This window comes from Glycine soja, chromosome 15, assembly GCF_004193775.1.
Source record: "Glycine soja cultivar W05 chromosome 15, ASM419377v2, whole genome shotgun sequence".
NCBI lineage: Eukaryota > Viridiplantae > Streptophyta > Magnoliopsida > Fabales > Fabaceae > Glycine > Glycine soja.
Genome location: NC_041016.1, coordinates 324,492 through 343,691, shown reverse-complemented (window position 1 = coordinate 343,691; position 19,200 = coordinate 324,492). Strand labels below are relative to the sequence as shown.

The following is a 19,200-nucleotide window of genomic DNA, read 5'->3' as shown; positions in this document are numbered from 1 at the left end:
GTATAATGTGTTAGGATCAACAAAATTACTACTACGTACTCGGTTAGGATCCACAAATTCTACACCCTTGCGTAGCATGCCCTTCATTGGGTGGGAACCATCTGGCTATCGTGTTCACCTAACCTCGTTGTTTGTCAACTACATTGTTTTACGAACCTATCAACGAACTTGTTTCAATCGGTTTAAAATTCATGTTGGAAAATACAGGTTCAATCCTTCACCATAACACCTTTTACTCGTACGGTGTTTCTGGCGAGTAAACTTTTACCTTTATCTCTAAAATTTATTCATTTTAATAGTAGTAAGATGCAACTCCTGCTAATCTTATTGGTCAACAATGTATCGTATTTTATCACCGCAAGTAACCATATTCATTTACTCCTGTGAAATAAAATTTTATTTTAAAATTGAAGAATTAGAGAAAAACCAACTTTATATGCACGTGATAAGTGTTTATTTTTTCAATAAATGTTTTTGTGATGACTTTCATATGCATAGAACTTTCTTTGTTAGATTAGTGGAAGTTTGTGTGCACATGATAAATGTTTAAGTTTTCAATAAATAATTTTTTTCTAATTTAAAAATATGACTTCATTTGGGAATAAATGACTTTGTTATATTCCTATAGCATTTTTGAAATATTGTTGTTTCATTTAAGATTTGAGTCAAACTCATTGTTTGAAAGTTTTTAATTTAGTGTAAAATTTGGAATTATAACGAGACTCCAAAGTCCTTATAAATTGTTGCGAATAATTCAATCTTCTCTTAATTCGGAGGACTTTGGAGTATTTTAAACATCTAAACAAGTAAAAGAAAAAACAATTAGTACCAAATGCACAAAAGTACTGCGCACACTTCTTTTTGAAAACATTAGGGTCAGATAAATTATTGGAAGAATTCTTTAAAAAGAAGAGATTTTTTGTTTGATTTTTTCAAAAATTTCTTTTACTTTGCAGAGGTTATATAGAGGTTGGATTTGGTATTTAAATATTCTTTTCAGTCATATTTCATTCTTCTCTTTCCATTCTCTGTATTTTCTAAATGATTCATTTAATTTCCTTCATTTTTGCAGGGTTCTCAGGTAAAACTAATGGTGGCATGAAATGAAAGCATTCCCTAATTATTAATAACAAGCCCAATAAACGTGTTGCATTGCTATGTGTCAATGCCGGCCAGCCCATTGCATCTTATGAATATTGTCCAATTATAGTGCATCTTTGAAACTACCTATTATTTTAAACCAAACACGTTAATAAATAGTACTGGAGTACCTTTTTTTAGGAAACGTTAATAAATACTTAAATACTACAAACGTAACGTCTTGAACGTCGCCGAGAAAAATTCAGTTATTTCTTTTTGTTAAAAGATAAAATATAAATATTTATATAGCTATTTTCTTGTTAATCTATCTTGTTTATTTTTAAAATAAAAATACCTATTATAAATTTCTATATTTAAAAAAATGCATTGACGAATAAAAAGTAATATTTACCCTTTCATAAATAGAATTTTTTTATTAAATAAAAAGAAAGGACTAGATTTTTATATGTTGTTGCAACTAAAATTTGAAGACAATGTATACTTATTAAATTAACACAAATCTCATTTTTTTTATTTTCAATAGACTTTGATTTTTTTTATAAAAAATATAAATGAGCACAGCAGCTATATGAGACCGGCATTTAGGGATGGTTGTTGATTAATTAACAGAGTCAAAACTCTAATTGCCTGAGAAAAATAAGAAATCACCGACCAAGCTGAAAAATCAAAGTGTACTTTCCATAGCATAATTTTTTTGGAAGTTGAAGCTTGTAATTGAATCTCTTCCCTCACCAACCCCAGACAACACATGCAAATATAAGAAAATGAATACTATGACTCTAATCTTCAAAGACGTGATTTAGGAAGTATACATGTTCGTCCAGTTGTCCAAAAGTGTAGTAAACAAATTTGAAATATAAAGCAAATAGAACATGACCAACTATCTTCATTCTAGTTGTCGCATAAACCATTATCTTCATTCTTTATTGCAATGGAAATTTTTAAGCCATTTTGGCTTTCAATTGGTCAAGGCAACACTCTGTTTATAATGCTTGAGCACGACTAATATCAGTAATATGTAATATAGTTAAAATGTATACAGGAAAAAATTATAATTTGATATGATTTTTTAATATTATCTAATTTTTGAATATATAAAAATTTATAATACTGAACTTGTGTTCAAATATAATAAATTATAAAAATCTGAAAAACAAAAAACAGATTAATATAAAAACTAAAGCCAATAATTTATTTTTAAATTATGTGATAAAAACATGGAAAATATTTACTTCAAATTAACGTTTAACATCATTTAAAAATACATTTCTTTTTATTAAATGTAAGGATAATGAAAAATAAAAAAATTACATTTTAAAAGTTATATTGTTTTTAACCTAAAAACACATTTAAATTCTAAAAAAATATAATATCAGCCGACATATAATTTAAATCTTGAGTACAAAATATGCTAAATATTTAGCGAAGGTTCTATGACTCATTCTTCTGAGTTATGACTCTTATCCAAGTGGAGTAAGATTACCTCTTGTAATCTAAAATAAAAATGTACATGCACTTACATATATTTCTTAAATAATAAATCATGTTAAAATTTTACACTAAAAAAGGGTAAAAATTTAATGATCAAAATTTTTATTTCAAAAATCAAAATTTTTGGACATACTAGTCGAATTTTCCTGAAATATGATATTACTTAAATCTCTCTTTATATATTTAATGTTTGATGTTATGAGACGATGTCATAAGCTAATATTATATTTATTTCCTCTAAAAATATTAAATAATATTATTTAATTCAAATCAATATTATTCTATTACATAAATAAATTTTATTTTATTATTCATTCTATTAGAACTATATTCAATTATTATTCTATTAAATGCGAACAAATTTATTTTTAAAATTATTTCTTAATAATATAATTTTATTCTATTTTTATTATTTTTATTCTTAATCAATTATTTCAATCCTCTTTTAGTATTTTTAATAACGATTCTAATATTGCTTAATAATGTATTATGAAAATTTGTTGATCAATTTATTTTATTTCTTTTTAGTATTTTTTTAGTTAATAATATATGACACCCTTTACCCTGATATACATATGTAAATAATAAAATATATGAAAATACGAAATTACATAAAATGATATTTTATTTTAAGTATAAAATAGTTCACGTAGGTAAAATGCTCACATTCATTTCACCATTACCAAATAAAACTTGTTAGAAATATTTTCGACTCAAAATATCATACAATTAAAATAGAAACACATGTCCTAATATCACATCCTATCAAAGCATTGTGTTCCAACGTCTTTTAACACAAGGTTCATTAAAGCAATCCATGTAGTCATCTACTCCCACGAACAGCACACAAGAATTGAGTTATCATATTCTTAACTTATAGAGAGAATTGAGATAACATAGATATACATATCATACAAATGAAATACAGGTTACTTTAACACAACTTTTGCTATTCCACTACTTATTGTGTAACATCACATCTTAACACTGCACATCTCACACATTTTCACATCATTCACGTACTCAAAGAGCAAAACACAATATCACTCAACAAATCAATATCGACCAATACACAAGCATTATGCAACAAATATATTAAGACTCAATCATATATGCAATGTGATATCATGTCAGTGAAAAATCTCGTCGAGTGCCAAGAAGTATATGACAAGACAAACCACACACTGGTGAGTCAAGTTATTCTCACTCTATTTTGCAAGAATGCTCCAACTATATGGGATCAACATATGTTTAAAGGAACACTCAAATCGAGTGAATTTACCCACAAGGCCTACACTCTGAAGAGTCCGTTAGGATTTCTCCCTCCTGATTCAGGTCCAACCCAGAAAATATTTTAACACGCAGACTCTATTTATGAACTATACAAAACACACGACTCCTCAATTATTCTCAAAATAATTTTAATTCGTCGCGCCTCAAGGTGATTAAAATCGTCGAGTTCTCACAGTGGATCTCATCACAATACTCATCGTCCATTAACTCGTCGCCCTTAAAAGGTCTTACAGTCATGTAATTATACAGTTCATAATTCACAATTCAATGCACACAATATTTCAATACACAAGTGTGATCTCACAATTTAACACATACTCAACTTGTCACTTACACATAATTCATCACACTTCCATAATCCCAAGACAACACGTTATCGCGCCTCATGAATTATATACATGTCACACAATAATAATATTAATATGTTTTGTTCATATGATTAAACCCCTCAAATAATTTCACATAATCATATCAAAAACAAAGGAATCAAAATCATAGGTCAAAAACACTCAATTTTATCAATCAATTTGCATTAGGACATCAATTGGTCTGTCAAGCACAAAAATCTCGTAATTATAGTCATAAAGGAAGAATCACAATATAGTAAGCATCCCAAAGTAAATCTTAATTTGATCCTCTAAGGATCCCTACACAAGTTCATTTTAATCTCAATTGCGATAAACTCATTCCTTACCTCTAAGTGGGTTCACGTGTGTAGTCCGATAGTGATAACGGCTTCTATAGTAGTTCCCTAAGATTCATCAAGTTTTTCCTCAGGTTGTTCTGCTAGGATTTCTAAGCCTTAGAGAGAAGAAAAAGAGATTGGAGCCTCCATTTTACAGTCTTTATGAGAGAAACATTTCTCTCACCTTAGACATTATCTCAAAAATCTCAACAGTGGGAATTTGTGAAAACGAGTTTCAAACCTTGTGTTTGAATTTCATAATGATCTAACGGTTAACAAGTTTGAGATCATAATTTTATTGGAATAAATTTGGGTGTATGCAGGAAAAAGAAAATACCGTGGAATGGATATTGCTCTCACTATATATGTGTGTGTGTGTGTGCGTGTGAGAGAGAGAGGGAGAGAGAGAGAGATTTTCATGTGATAAGGTGGTGTAAAAATTATGTCTCTTCTTTCATAAATATTACTCCTTTCATCCCATTTTTTATCTGTTTAAGGTTAACATAGATAGATTAAAAAATATTTAATAAAAAATTATTATATCTAAACTAAAATATCTTTATCTTTAATGTTAGGTTTCTTTCTAGGTGCTTAGTGTGAAGAAATCATTTTTAAAATTTTTTTGGTATTGGAGCAAACTCACGTGGCAAAGTGCGTTCCTTCACTCTTTAGAATCGTTTCTTATATAAGAAACAATATCTTACCATTAAAAAACTAATTTCTTCACACACAAACAAATATAACACACGAGGGAAAGTAATTACCTCAAGAGAAGAACACTGAACATAAACTCAGTAATCAAAGAACAACAAAAATAAATTCCAAAAATCATAAATTTTGAAGGAAAAAATTGCCATTCAAATCCATATTAACCAATACAGTAAATGGGGAAAAGGGAGAAAAGGGTTTTCATGAACCAGATTTAAGAGATGAAAAGGAAAAAAGATGGGAATTGGAAAACCAGATCTCCATTGCAGTGACGACCTCGTAGACTTCTAAGCCCAGCAAAGGTGGCACGATGGAGACACAACCATGGTCGGAGGTGTCGACTCCAAAGGCACAATGACCCGCATGGCTAGAGGCGTCAGCGCAAGGCACAAGTGAGAATGAATGGTGCAATGGTGGGAAAGAATATCATCTATGCATGCATTATATTACATAACATGATTGTTGAGGACGAACATAACACACATCAAAATAAATATTGATTACGATAGTGTAGGTAATAGCATTTCAACATTTGAAGTATCTTTAGTGGTCACTCTGATATTAGATACCTCCAAAGAAAAATAGAGGTTTATGACAAACAAAAACACTGTTAAATTCAAGTAGATTTAATTCAGCATATTTGACAATGTTTTCAAAAATGAAAATAACAATAATTAATTTTATGTAATATTTTTTATTTTTCATTGTTATAATTTTTTTATTTCAAAATCATTATGTTTAATTATTTATTATTATGTAAAAATGTATTTTTGTTACAAATTTCCTTTCAATGTTATGTAATTTTTATTTTTTTTAATTAATGTCTAATATTTTCTTAAATTATTCATATTTATTATTTATTATTTGTATGCATAAAAATGAATCAATTATTTTATTTGAATAATAATTAAATTATAATAAAAAAATATAAATATGTGGATTTTTTTATAATTTTTTAATATTAGAGTAAGATTTTATATGAATTTATTAAAAGTAACATCATATCATGAGGATAAAAAAACATTAGAAGGACCACAAAAAAGTGATTAAAAGAAATAACTAGACAATTTATGTGGCGTAGTAGTGGTGGGTTAGGTTAGGTGACTGGGGTTTCCTATAAAAGGCACAGCGCATATCTCCGTCAGCATTAGCATCTATCTCACTAACCAACTTCTTTCTTTGTTCCGTTCTACTTTCCCTTCCCAACAACAACAAGAAGATGCCTTCTGCAGAAGCTTCCTCCGAAACCATTTGTGTCACCGGCGCTGGTGGCTTCATCGCCTCTTGGATGGTCAAACTCCTCTTGGAAAAAGGCTACACTGTCCGAGGAACCCTCAGAAATCCAGGCATCGTCTATCTCATCTACACACGCACACTCTCTCTCTCTCTCTTAATATTAAATTTGAATTTTATTTAGCTATATGACGTGAGGTGGGGGCATGCATGAACTGAATTTTGGTTTTCAGATGATCCCAAGAACGGGCACTTGAAGGAGTTTGAAGGAGCCTCCGAGAGGTTAACTCTGCATAAGGTTGACCTCCTTCATCTTGACTCCGTTAGATCAGTTATTAACGGTTGCCATGGTGTCTTTCACACTGCTTCTCCCGTCACCGATAACCCCGTGAGTCTTTTTCAGATCTTATCACCTTCCCCCCATCAAAACCAAACTACCCGAATACTTTATTAGGTTAAATATACTATTTTATATTCTTCCAATTTTTTTGTTTTATTTCTTTAATTAGTTCTTTTGGTTAATATGACCATTATTTGTACTGTTTTGCGATTGTCTTATTATTGTAAAAGCATAGTAGAAATCATTAATTTAAATAAGATTTTTGGACAACCTGATTTTGATACCAAGATGGTTGCATGGTTGTGACTTTCTGATTGTCTATTTATAAATTTGTTGAAAATGCATGGTTTGCAAATTTGATATGGTTAGATGGATATCTTTGAATGACGCAGGAAGAAATGGTGGAGCCAGCGGTGAGTGGAGCTAAGAATGTGATCATAGCTGCTGCAGAGGCTAAAGTTAGACGTGTGGTGTTCACCTCATCCATTGGTGCCGTCTATATGGACCCCAGTAGGAGCATCGATTTGGTGGTTGACGAGTCCTGTTGGAGTGATTTGGAATATTGCAAGAACACCAAGGTTCCATTTGAGTATATAAAAATTTCTATTTTTTTTAACAAATATATAGTTTGAGTAACTCATTATAAGTGTTTGGTATTGATTGCTGCAGAATTGGTATTGCTATGGGAAGGCTGTGGCTGAACAAGCAGCATGGGACACAGCAAAAGAGAATGGGGTGGACTTGGTTGTAGTGAACCCAGTTTTGGTTCTTGGACCATTACTGCAACCCACAATCAATGCTAGTACAATTCACATCCTCAAGTACCTCACTGGCTCTGCTAAGACCTATGCAAATGCCACACAGGCTTATGTGCATGTTAGGGATGTGGCATTGGCCCACATACTTGTTTATGAGAAGCCTTCTGCCTCTGGTAGATACCTATGTGCCGAAAGCTCCCTCCACCGTGGAGAATTAGTTGAAATTCTCGCCAAGTATTTCCCGGAGTACCCAGTTCCCACCAAGTAAGTCTTTTTTGTTCTTGTATTGTACTGTATTATGAGCAATTATTGGGGGTGGACCACGACATCAGCACGGGGTTATAATATTTTGTCAGAGATTGTGACAATCCGCATAGGACATGATTATTGCCAATTATCTATGATTTTAATTTCTTTTACTAGTACATTGAATTTGTTAATTCTATTCTTATTTCGGCACATCATGACCAGAGTGTGTAGGAATTTTTCTTTTATTTTCTCTTTAAATGGATTGTGTGTTATTTCGTAATCTATATAGATAGACCAGCCAGTGATGTTATGTACAACCTACAGCTTTTATATTTTGGCATTCCTGTCACACGAGAGTGTTGGAAAATGATAATATTTATTTACTTGTCTGCCCCCAAAACTGCGGATTGGGTCTGTATGACTATGATCGCAGGCTCTCGCAGGGCCAATTAGGTAAAAAGTAAAATCCCATGCCAATGCCACACCTTTCTACCAAATTTGTAGCTATTGGAAAATCTGGCTCTTCTTTTTTAATATTTTAATGAAGAGTGAATGGCAATTTTGGTTATTAAAAAATGTTACAATTTTGTTATCATTTTTATCGAACTTCAAAATCCAATGATATGTGTTAACACCAAGAATGCCCAGGTGGTCTCATCCTTTGAGGTTATTTTCTTCTGGTAAGTGATAAAACAATTGATGAAAGCTTACATTTTCTTGATTTGAAATGTATAGTAAAGTAAAAATATGAGAATATTAAACATCATTTTGGAGAAGGAGTAGGTATACCAACTTTGACTTGTTTATGTGGTCGTCCACTTATACATGCCTAAAACAATTTCAATGATTTTATTTATAAAAAACCAGTGGAGCTTACGAGTCCTCACCAACCCCAATGTCCTTGTCACTTGTCAGAGTGTAACCCCTGATAGATCTCATCTTTAATCTCTTACCTACCTCTTCCCTTTACATTTACATATGGCCTGCTAAATAATTATATATTAATAGAATTTATCGAAGAATGGCTAACGTAAACTGCTTAATTTGGTGATTTGTATAGTGACATAAATATTTCAACATGTGCAGGTGTTCAGATGAAAAGAATCCGAGAGCAAAACCCTACACTTTTTCAAATCAAAAGCTGAAAGATTTGGGATTGGAATTCACTCCAGTGAGTCAGTGTCTATATGAAACAGTGAAGAGCCTGCAGGAGAAAGGCCACCTTCCAGTTCCTGCAAAGCAGCAGGAAGAAGATTCAACTACCGTGAAATCCTAAATGAGCAGCTAGTTGTCCACTAAGGCAAGAAGCTGCAGCTTGTGGCAATCTGTGCTCATCTTATATATTATAATAGAGAATCCTACATTAGAAGACTGCTGTATTTGGATTTTGTAAAAAAGACATCAACTAAATTGTTGCCGTGTATGAACTTATAATATTAATGAAATTTATTCCCCTCGTTGAGTTGAATTATTCTGTTCCTCAAGCTCTTCTATCTCTCTTAAAAGAAATTGTATTCTTTAATATTTGTTAAATAACATTATGCCATGCAATGCCCAGATGAGGGAGAAGAGTAGTTGCTGGAACAAAATTTAACCACCAAAAACTCGAAAGAAAGACTCAAAGAAAGTAGACGGTTTAGGTTAATAATTAATGATGGAATATCATAAATTAGCTGACATTTCAACATGAGTGACCTTTACTCAAATCAATTGTTGACCAATATAAAAGAAAGATAGAGATTATTCAATTTCAGATTTGGGGGTGATGTTGAGTCTGTTGACTGCTTTGATGTGAGAGTAATGTTCAACTGAGATTTGCTGACTCAAGCTTCAGTAAATGCCGGCATCGAGTTCTAGTGCAAGAACCCAAGCAAACAGATTTCCACCCCTAACCATATCAAAAAAATTTACTCATTTCACCTCACTAAATATATTTCTTATATAGTATGTAACATTTTTTTTTATCAGTGTATAGCATTTTTATTTAAATAAAATTACTATTATTCTAGTGAATGAATTTTCAGGAAATTAAAGACTATCAACATGACGATGATACCCATAAACCAATATAAATATAAGTTGAATTAAGAAAAATAAAAAAATATAAACAAAACTTCAATCAATAAAATACAAATAATTTATAAATAGAATTACATTTTATTTAATATACATATTTAAAAATATATTATATGTATATATCGTATTGTGTCGTACCCAATATTTATAGCTGCACTCACATGACATAGGTTCCCATTTTTATTTTTTTTCTTTCCGATGGAGGGTGGGGGCTATAAAAAAAGTGATATCCTTAATTCATGATCACTTACATGCTTTAATCTTCATTACCTAACACACCCCCTTTATTTTATTTTAGTTTTATCTGGCCATCCCCGGTTCATGTTTGGAGTACATTGTGGGAGACGGGAGACGGTGTGTTTCATGAAGTCCACAAAACGATGGTCCTTTTCTTCTTAGAAGTTTGGCCTGAATGTGGAGAAAGGATAGAAGCTCCTTCCACTAGTTTCGAACCACATGGAATAGGCATCACATTATAAATCAAAAGCTCTTAGATATTCCAATCAAGTGATACCAGAAGTCAAGCTGATACTAGTTACCGATTCTAGAAATCAACAGAATGATATTTATTTATCTATTTACCTATCTTGCTATTCTACCCTATTTGTCAGTCAACATCTGCAGGAGCAGGAGTACTTCTTTGAGGCAATTGCATGCTTACTATGTCTTCTCTTGGAAGAGAATAGATTGAACCATTGCCTAGTTCATTTGTCATTTGTTGATTTTCTGGTGCTGTTAGAGCCAAAAGGTGTGTAGCCTCTTTGTTTTTGCGAAGTACTAGATATGTTGTACCAGCCAAATACATTGCCATGCCTGAAAATCCTAGTATCCCAAGAAACACCTTAGCCACAATTTTTAAGTGACTATGAAGCAGCAGCTTGATGAAGCCAGTTATTAAGTAGTATATATTAATGGCCATGAGGAGGGTACCGATTATCCAAGTAACAGCCGAAATCTGCAATTAAGAATGTAAGGTAATTATTATGTCAAACAAGATGCAGAACAACCGTCCTTTTTTTTTCTTTCTGTAATATAAGTAACTTTGGTGCATGAAGTGCCTAGAATTATGGCCAATGGAAGTGCACGGAAAATAAAAAAAAATAAAAACTTAGGTAAGGGTTGGTTTGAGTGTTTTCTGTTTTCATTTTCAAGGAAAACAGAAAATAAGAGTGAAAATACATTTGCTTAAAATTTATAAAACATTTTCTTTGAAAATATTTTTAAAAAGAGGCTCAACTGAATACAACAAATCAACGTTTTCAACCTTTTCTTAAGGAGTGAAGATGTGATAGTACAGTAGAGTACTTTCTTCTGGATACATATTTTCTAAATCTTGAAAATTTGAAAATGAAAACAGAAAATAAACATTCAAACCAAACATCACTTAAAAGGGAGCGTTTACTTGTGCTTTTATTTCTTGTTTTCTTTTTTTATTTTCACTTTTTAATCTGTCAACTTGTTTTCAATTTGTTTCCTATTTTCAAATCACAAGAAATAAAAACAACTCTTTTCCCCCTCTATTACCTGTACCATTTTTTAAAAACAGACCAGGTCTATTGTGAAGATACATAACAATTAAGGTAATTGGGCATGGATATGGGTACATCCTAATTTTGGGACCTGGATGTACCCATATCCATGCAATATAGGGAACCAGATTCGATGCATTCACACAGTCATGACTCAGTACCATTGGATAAAGATCGGACAGTTCAAATTTTAGATGCATATTTTAAATTTGATTTGAGATAAAATATGATCGTTTGATCTTCATCTGATGATTGCAATTAGCTGACTGTGTGGGTGTGTTAAATTCCGAACTGCAGGGAATCCAGGTTCTCAATATAGACACATCTTTTTATGTTTACAGTTCTAACAGCACCTCTCTACTGATTTTTGTCAAATATGTAATCAATTTACTATTTGGTTGCAATGCACAACTACAAATTTCATGTTACCAAAAAAATTTACCATGGTAGAGTTGACATGTGTCCCCATCTTGGTTTTGCTGCTTGTAAACTTGAGGAGTGGAACCAAAGCAAAAGGAAGCTCAAATGATAAGATCATCTGATGAATAGACAAAGAAGGGCTTCAGCACATGGTATGGCAGAGAGGAGCCAGAGACCAACTCTGTTGTAAACAAAAAATTATGCATACCATACACAAACAACAGGAATTATAAAATAAATCCATGCAGGCATTTTTTTCATACAGAATAAGTGGTGCATATGTAACTGTATATAACCATGAGTTGCGCTGCTTATTCTCTTTCCAACTCAGCTGAAACTAACAGTGCAGTTATGCATAGAAGTGACAACAATGCAATCAAGTTAAAATTATATGAGAAACATCCATGATATTCTAGCATAACAATGTAAAACAAAATATTGACTTTTTTTTATTACTCAAAATATTGACTTTAACACAAGCATATTCCCCGGTGACAAAATTAGAGAAAATTTGAAGGCAAAGATTTCTTACAGATGCAATTATTATGAGCTTCCCAGCCCCAGCAGAGCCACCAATGACTGCAACAATCAAACTAGGAACTATGGCTAAGCAACGAGTTAACATATTCCGAATCCATGGCTCCAGTCGTAAATCCAGAAATCCCTGAAAGAAGAAAGAATTCATGGGGAATAAAAAATCTAGAAACAGAAAAAGATTACTCATTCTTCAAAATAACCATTATGTAAGTGAACCACCGCAGAATTAAGATCATTTTTAACCCCAAAGCCCATTAGGGACGCATGTTACTACAATTAAAACTCTTAAAATATATGACAGGTTTATTGAACATAAAATACCAAAAACAATGGTAGATGGCTGCATCCATACTTTAATACGAGGAACTAATGAATTGTGATTGATGTTCCTTACTTTTTTTTTAATAGAGAACTCAAATTATAAAAGGATATGTATATAAAACTATTACTAGGAGTGACTGTTATTGTTATTTGCCAAAATCAACAGTGGTTCTTTCTAGTGAAGATGTAAACATAATGTATTATTTTTTTATGCAGAAAAATATGTAAAAAAAAATCCATCAAACAAACTACCTGCATGACATACTGTCCTGCGTAGGTTCCTGTAATAGTAGAACTTTGACCCGATGCAAGCAAAGCAATTCCAAATAGTTTTGAGCTCCATTTCCCCAAGACATTCTGAGTATGTTATATGTCAGATATATCAGCTATGATTTTATGAGCACCTTACCAACAACAAATGTATATGAAGCTTAAGGATTGGGGTAAATTGTGAAAGAATCAGCAACTAAACTTAGCACTACTACAATATACCCAAGGTAAGAAAGACATCTCCGGTTTTCACATACTCTGAGTAGGAAGGAGGCTTTGTTCAGATCCAAATCCTGACAGCTCAGTTGATCTTCAGCATTCAAATTTGAAGAATTGCAAACAGTGCCACTTACAGAAATAACGCAGATGTTTATGAGGAAGGCCACCATGAGAGCAAAAGCACTTTCTATCATGTAAAACCTGCAAGCCTCCTGTCAAAGAAAATTGTTAAATGAGACATAAGATACTGCTTTATCATAATTCACACACTTATAGCTAGGTTTTAACTTGGACCATTTTGCCTGAACGTTTACAAGGTTTAAAACTTAACAGGACCTTCCAGGAATAATTCAAATTCCAATAAGCTTTACTGTTTTAGAATATTCTGATCAGTATTAATAAAGAAATAAATTTGGAGATGGATAAAGAAGAGAATGGCTTTCACATTTATGATCAAATTACTATGTGCAGACTTGTGCAACACTAAGAGAAGGTGAGCCATTGGCAGACAAAGATTAACCCCAGGAAGATGATCAGAAGACATAAACCTTAACAGTTTATCAACCAACTGAGATATTCACAAATGCATGAACCAGATAAGGACATTAATATCTAAACAGTAACATGGCAAAACACACTGAAAGAAGTAAAATAGGGTAATAAGGGACAGAAAGTTAAGAAGAGAAACACTATTGTAGATAAATTTACTACATCTTGAACAACAACCACATTGATGAAGAAACTGGTAGAAAAGGAAGTATCCAAAGGCAAACAACATTAAGACATTATGTGAATCACAGATAAATCTTGAAAGGGAAAAAATTAAGCATGCATGCAAAAAGTTAAATACTTACCCTAATTCCCAGAACTGATCGTGGTATTTTCCTAGAGAGCACCAGTGCTGAGTGCAAGAAGAGATTGTGCCTGAGGCAAATCCATAGAGAAGCATGGCATGAAAATACATTTTAAAAGAAAACAAAAATTAAATGGCTGAAGAAGACATGAAGAACCCACGGCATAACCATAGCTCCAAGAAGAGAAATTGCAAGACCAGTAGCACCACTCCCTTTTAGTCCTGGCACAAAAAGACCCTTCAGAACTTCTTTAGCATCAGGCTTTGCATATCCAAGCTCAACCATAAAACATGCAGCAATTGTAAATACTAGAAATGCAATCAAGAATTCAAGTTTCCTAACCTGTCCAAAAACAATACAAAAAAGGTTCATAATGTTTTTATATAGATAGTACCAAATATAACATTCAATGACAACCATATAGTTTTTTAATGATATAAATGAAATATGGTAAACTACCCCATATTGCTGTAATGCTAAGAGGATCAATGTGCTGAGTCCTGTCAGAAGAACACCAATCCAAACAGGTATGTTGAAGAGCATGTTCAATGCAAAGGCTGTCCCAATTACTGCATGTGTACAATAAAAAATTTCAAGATTAAGATAAATAGAAGTTAAAGAGAATGCAGAAAAAAGAAATGGAAAGTTATGGTTTGTTTTAAAAACTAGATAATTTGCCCATTTGACTTTCACTGTTGTCCTCTAGTAGGATTTCTAGAAGCCCTGGCCAGCATTTTCTTTTTGAGTGTAATTCTGTACTATTTGTAGCTCAAATGAGTGAAGGAAACAAAAGGAAGGCGAAATTTCATCACTTCCTTAAACTATAAAACTTAACTGATCTTGATTTTGTGAGTTAGTTAACAATGAACTTATTGAAATTTGAATCTATTCAATGTCTTGGTTATTAGATATTTTAAAGACTAAGCATACAAATAAATCCAAAAAAAAAGCCATATATTATTTACATGTATAAATAAAATAATTTGAAATAATTCAAAATGCATAATTCACCTCAATACCTTCAGGAATGTCACAAGCCACTATGGCAATTTCAGCAATAATCCAAAGTATGAAGTTGGGCACCCGGGGATATTCAGATCTACAGTGCTCTGCTAAGTGTTTTCCTGCAAGCAGCAAAATAAATTGAAGGAATCCAGAACAAAAAATTAAATTTACCACTCACGTAATAAAATTTATTCGGTAAAAAAAAATTTGATTGTCAAATCAAGTACCAGTGACCACCCCAAGATTGGCTGCCATTGATTGAATTACAAGAGCAGCACATGATGCCAACAATATGATCCAAAGTAACTGGAAAAAAAGAAAAAAAAAAAAAACAAAGGTTAAAAAGAGATGAAGGAAGGATTGAGTATCATAAGAATATGTCATGGCACCTCATATTTATATTGTGCCCCAGACTGAAGATCCGTCTCGACTGCCAATTATCATTAGAATACCATAAGTATACCATGTCAGAAATAGATTTCCTTTCATTACAGAAGAAAATCATGAATAGTGTGTTCTTACAGTTTCCTGGATCTATATATGCAATGGAAACAAGAAACCCAGGCCCCATGTATGCAAATAAATTTTTCCAGCTTCTCCTCTGCAAAATAGAAGCATAAATAAATGGTGGTTATCAAGTAAACAATACTCATCATCAGAGGAAGTATATGTATTACTGCAGTGTACTCTACAATCGAAGGTCTTAGGTTGCTCCATTAATTTAACACTTTAAATTAAACAAAATGTTAAAAAATATTGCTTAAAATCATCCCCAAGGACTGATGTCAACAAAATTGCAAGAAATATGGCAGATGAAAAATTAAAAGAAGAGAGTCAATGGTTATAATCAATAATCCTAATATTCTTTTCATTTCATAAAGTCCCAAATGAAAAATGATGTTGTCCCAAGGCAGGTGGTTGGATGGGGGTGTTCTTCAATTCATATCAGCACTCGTGTCTTTTGTTTTCCATTTCATCCATGAGCCAATTCAATTTAATTGGAGGTTTGCGAACACACAAAGTAAATGCCACATAAGCTGACTACAAATCAGCTATTAGCACAGAGTCATGTACTGGTAATAGATTTCTCTACCCAAAGAAAATAATAGGTTTTTATCACCAGTTGGAAACTGTAACACACATTCTACCATACACTCTAGCCGGTTCACTTGGGTGTTCAATAGCCAATGCTACTGTAACTCATACGTGACATGAGAATACAACAAACAAACACACCTGGAATATTCCTAAGTCAATTCAAACACCTGTTTACAAACTGAAAATTTCCGTCCCTTGTTATCTATTTCTACTTTCCACGACTTATTCCAATTTCAGTCACGGCATCTTGATTTAACACACAAACAAAGAAGAACTGATCCGCTATAATTAATCTTTAATCTTAAACACAGGTGGCAAGTTAAAGCAATGTTCGTCTCATCATTTTTACCATAGGAAAGCTAACCAAAAACTAAAATAGACAATTAAAATAATAAAAAAAAAAGGGATTCAATGAGAGCCCAAACTCACATCAGGCACAACAATTTGATTAGTATCGGAGTTCTCAATGAGTGGCGCATTGGAAAAGCTTCGGTTGCCAGTGCTGGAAATGAATTGTGGCTGCCCGGAACCAGAACCTGTGAAAGCCATGTTATCTTTTCTGCACACAAAAAACGAAGGCAAATAATTCAGCAAAGCAAAATCACACAAATGGGATCCAATCCAATAAAAACGAAGGAATTAGTCTCGCGGTCCTTCGGTATGAGTGAGACGTTGTGAAACAACCAACCCAGTTATAGATTCGTGTGAAAAAATAATCTTTCTGAAGAATAATTAATTGAGACGAAGAAGGTGGGAGAACTGATCTATTTAGCTGCATGAGTGCAACGGAAGAAAAAGAAAAAGAAAGATTTAACATTTTCAATGAAAGAAGAGAAGAGAAGAGAGATTGCATACCAATGAGGAGTAGAAACGAATGCTGCCCAGCCCAGTACGATAAACCGCTCCTTCACTTGTCTTGTTCGGTTCGGAACTGAGCTAACTTCAACTTTTGACTATGTATGTCCCTTTATTTGTACTACCATATCATATCATGTTCTTTCTCTTCTTACACTAGCGGCCCCATCTAGGATCTCTGTTACTCTTTTCTTTTTTTAATCAAAACTGGGTATTTTCGTAAAATAATAATACCAAAATGGATGTTTTTCAAAACTCTTTAATTGTCACGGAGATATAAATTGCGTCCAAGCTTTGTCTTTTTTATAGGAGGCGTCAAACTAGCATTTGATACTATTTCAGGTGTCCTATCAGTGAAGGATAGGGCAGATGAAGATTTACTTTCTCGTTTACAAGAAAGGTGACATCATATCTATATTTATTCTTGTTTTTTAGTTTGTAAAAGAGACATCACCCTTATTTTCTTGTTTGCAAAGGAGGAGGTGTCACCTAGCCTATATTTACCCATATGTCCTCATTTTCAAATGTTTTCTTCTTGCATGATACTATATTTCTTTTCTACAAAGTAAAAATAGTGGCAACATATATTTTTCACTATATAAAGTAAACAAATGACAACAAATATATGTATAAAAAAATGAAAACAAATATTTTCTACTATATTTTTTCTATAAGTATATTTTCTCATACAAAGTAAAAAAATGATAACAGATTTTATGATGAATGCATTGATGATTGCTTAAGTGTGGTTTTCGATAAAATAAAAAAAAACTTGTTGCCATTTTTTACTTTGCAGAAAAAGAAAAAAATATATATATAGTAGAAAATATTTGTAGACATTTTTTACTTTATAGAAATGATATAGTTGTAGAAAAAAAATATAGTAGAAAAATATTTATTGTCATTTTTTTTACTTTGTAGAAAAAAATATAGTATCATGCATTTTAGAAATATTTGGAAAGGAGAATGCATGGGTAAAGGGAAAAAGGGTGACGTCTCCTTTACAAACAAAAAAGCAAGGATACCTCTTTTGCAAACGAAAAAGGTAAAGGGCGAAGATAGTCAAAGTGATGCCTCCTTTGCAAATAAGAAAGCAAGTGCTTCCTTCGTTGATAAAACACCTAAATTAGTGTCAAATGTTATGCAAAAAGACAAAGTTTAAACGCGAGAGTGCATTTCCTACCTTCTACATGACAAAAATCACATCTAGCATGTAAATAATTTTGAAAAACATCTATTTTGGTATATTATTTTACAAAAATGCCCAATTTGCTTAAAAAGACATGTTACTCCCTATATCCCAAGGTAAGTGTAATCAAACCAACAAAATTTAATAAATAGATAAAAAACAATAATAATTTTATTATTAATATTACATTAAAAAACTAAAATAATACTTATTAAAAATATTAGTGAAAAAAGTAACCAATATTATATTAAAAATTTAAAATAATACTTATTTTAAGATGATTTTTTTAAAATATAACACTTATTTTAAAAAATATATATTAATTATGTTTGTGATTCCTCTATAGTTAAAGTGAAATAATAATAGTTAATCGTCAATAATTCAAAGGGACATTTGTTATAAGGACAAGTATATATAATAATAGTACTAGAATCTATAATTTATTATAATCTTAACAGTTAAGTTTTTTAATTATTTATTATTGTTATTATTATTTTGAATAAAATTAACTATTATTATTATGCTTTATTATCTAAAGTGAACTTACTACTCTTATTTTAGCCTTTTAAAAAAAATTACTCTTACTTTAGAAAACGTAATTATATTATTATATTATTATATTATGAATTTTAGCATTAAAGAAGTTTAAATGTGATGTGCAATCAGTCTAAAAAAATTACATTATCAATAAATAAAAGAATAATTGCTAATTTTTTATTAAAAAAGTAATTAATGCAAAAACAATTTGAATGGAGGCATATAAGAAGAAAAAGATCAATTTTGAAAGAGTCATGTACATAAGGATAGAGATAATATTATCTTATAGTAAATCAAAGGAGAATGAATGTGAGGGAGATGAAGAGAGCGAAGGCCTGAAAAAACTTATATTTTTCATGTTTATATATGTATATAGGTAATTAATTCTAAAAAAATCAGAAAAAAAGAAGATTAATTCTAAAATCAAGAAAA

The 19,200-nt window shown here is 31.6% G+C and overlaps 2 protein-coding genes across 2 annotated transcripts; one reads left to right on the top strand and one right to left on the bottom strand.

The window, feature by feature from the left end:
- Window positions 1-6,414: 6,414 nt before the first annotated feature.
- Window positions 6,415-9,329, top strand: LOC114386897 (cinnamoyl-CoA reductase 1-like). The gene is made up of 5 exons (XM_028346962.1): window positions 6,415-6,624; window positions 6,745-6,899; window positions 7,244-7,429; window positions 7,521-7,873; window positions 8,945-9,329. Exons 1-5 carry the CDS (start codon window positions 6,498-6,500, stop codon window positions 9,132-9,134), a joined length of 1,011 nt encoding a protein of 336 aa, XP_028202763.1. The 5' UTR covers window positions 6,415-6,497; the 3' UTR covers window positions 9,135-9,329.
- Window positions 9,330-10,293: 964 nt separating this feature from the next.
- LOC114386896 (metal transporter Nramp6-like) lies at window positions 10,294-17,318 on the bottom strand. Its single transcript, XM_028346961.1, has 14 exons — window positions 17,043-17,318; window positions 16,617-16,746; window positions 15,612-15,690; window positions 15,479-15,519; window positions 15,317-15,395; window positions 15,104-15,208; window positions 14,544-14,653; window positions 14,245-14,426; window positions 14,085-14,154; window positions 13,269-13,442; window positions 12,994-13,098; window positions 12,416-12,547; window positions 11,906-12,001; window positions 10,294-10,889 (listed from the first exon to the last, which is right to left on the bottom strand). The coding sequence occupies exons 2-14, from the start codon at window positions 16,734-16,736 to the stop codon at window positions 10,542-10,544; spliced, it is 1,641 nt and encodes a 546-aa protein (XP_028202762.1). The 5' UTR covers window positions 16,737-16,746; window positions 17,043-17,318; the 3' UTR covers window positions 10,294-10,541.
- Between the last annotated feature and the right edge of the window lie 1,882 nt (window positions 17,319-19,200).

Bases quoted from the DNA above. Each gene is read 5' to 3' on its own strand.
- LOC114386897 (XM_028346962.1), top strand. From the start codon at position 6,498: ATGCCTTCTGCAGAAGCTTCCTCCGAAACCATTTGTGTCACCGGCGCT. The intron at 7,430-7,520 runs GTTCCATTTGAG...TGATTGCTGCAG, and splicing joins AATATTGCAAGAACACCAAG to AATTGGTATTGCTATGGGAA. The intron at 7,874-8,944 runs GTAAGTCTTTTT...CAACATGTGCAG, and splicing joins GAGTACCCAGTTCCCACCAA to GTGTTCAGATGAAAAGAATC.
- LOC114386896 (XM_028346961.1), bottom strand. From the start codon at position 16,736: ATGGCTTTCACAGGTTCTGGTTCCGGGCAGCCACAATTCATTTCCAGC. The intron at 15,396-15,478 runs GTGCCATGACAT...CTTTTTTTCCAG, and splicing joins GGGCACAATATAAATATGAG to TTACTTTGGATCATATTGTT. The intron at 12,002-12,415 runs GTAAGAAATCTT...TCTATTCATCAG, and splicing joins AGCTCATAATAATTGCATCT to ATGATCTTATCATTTGAGCT.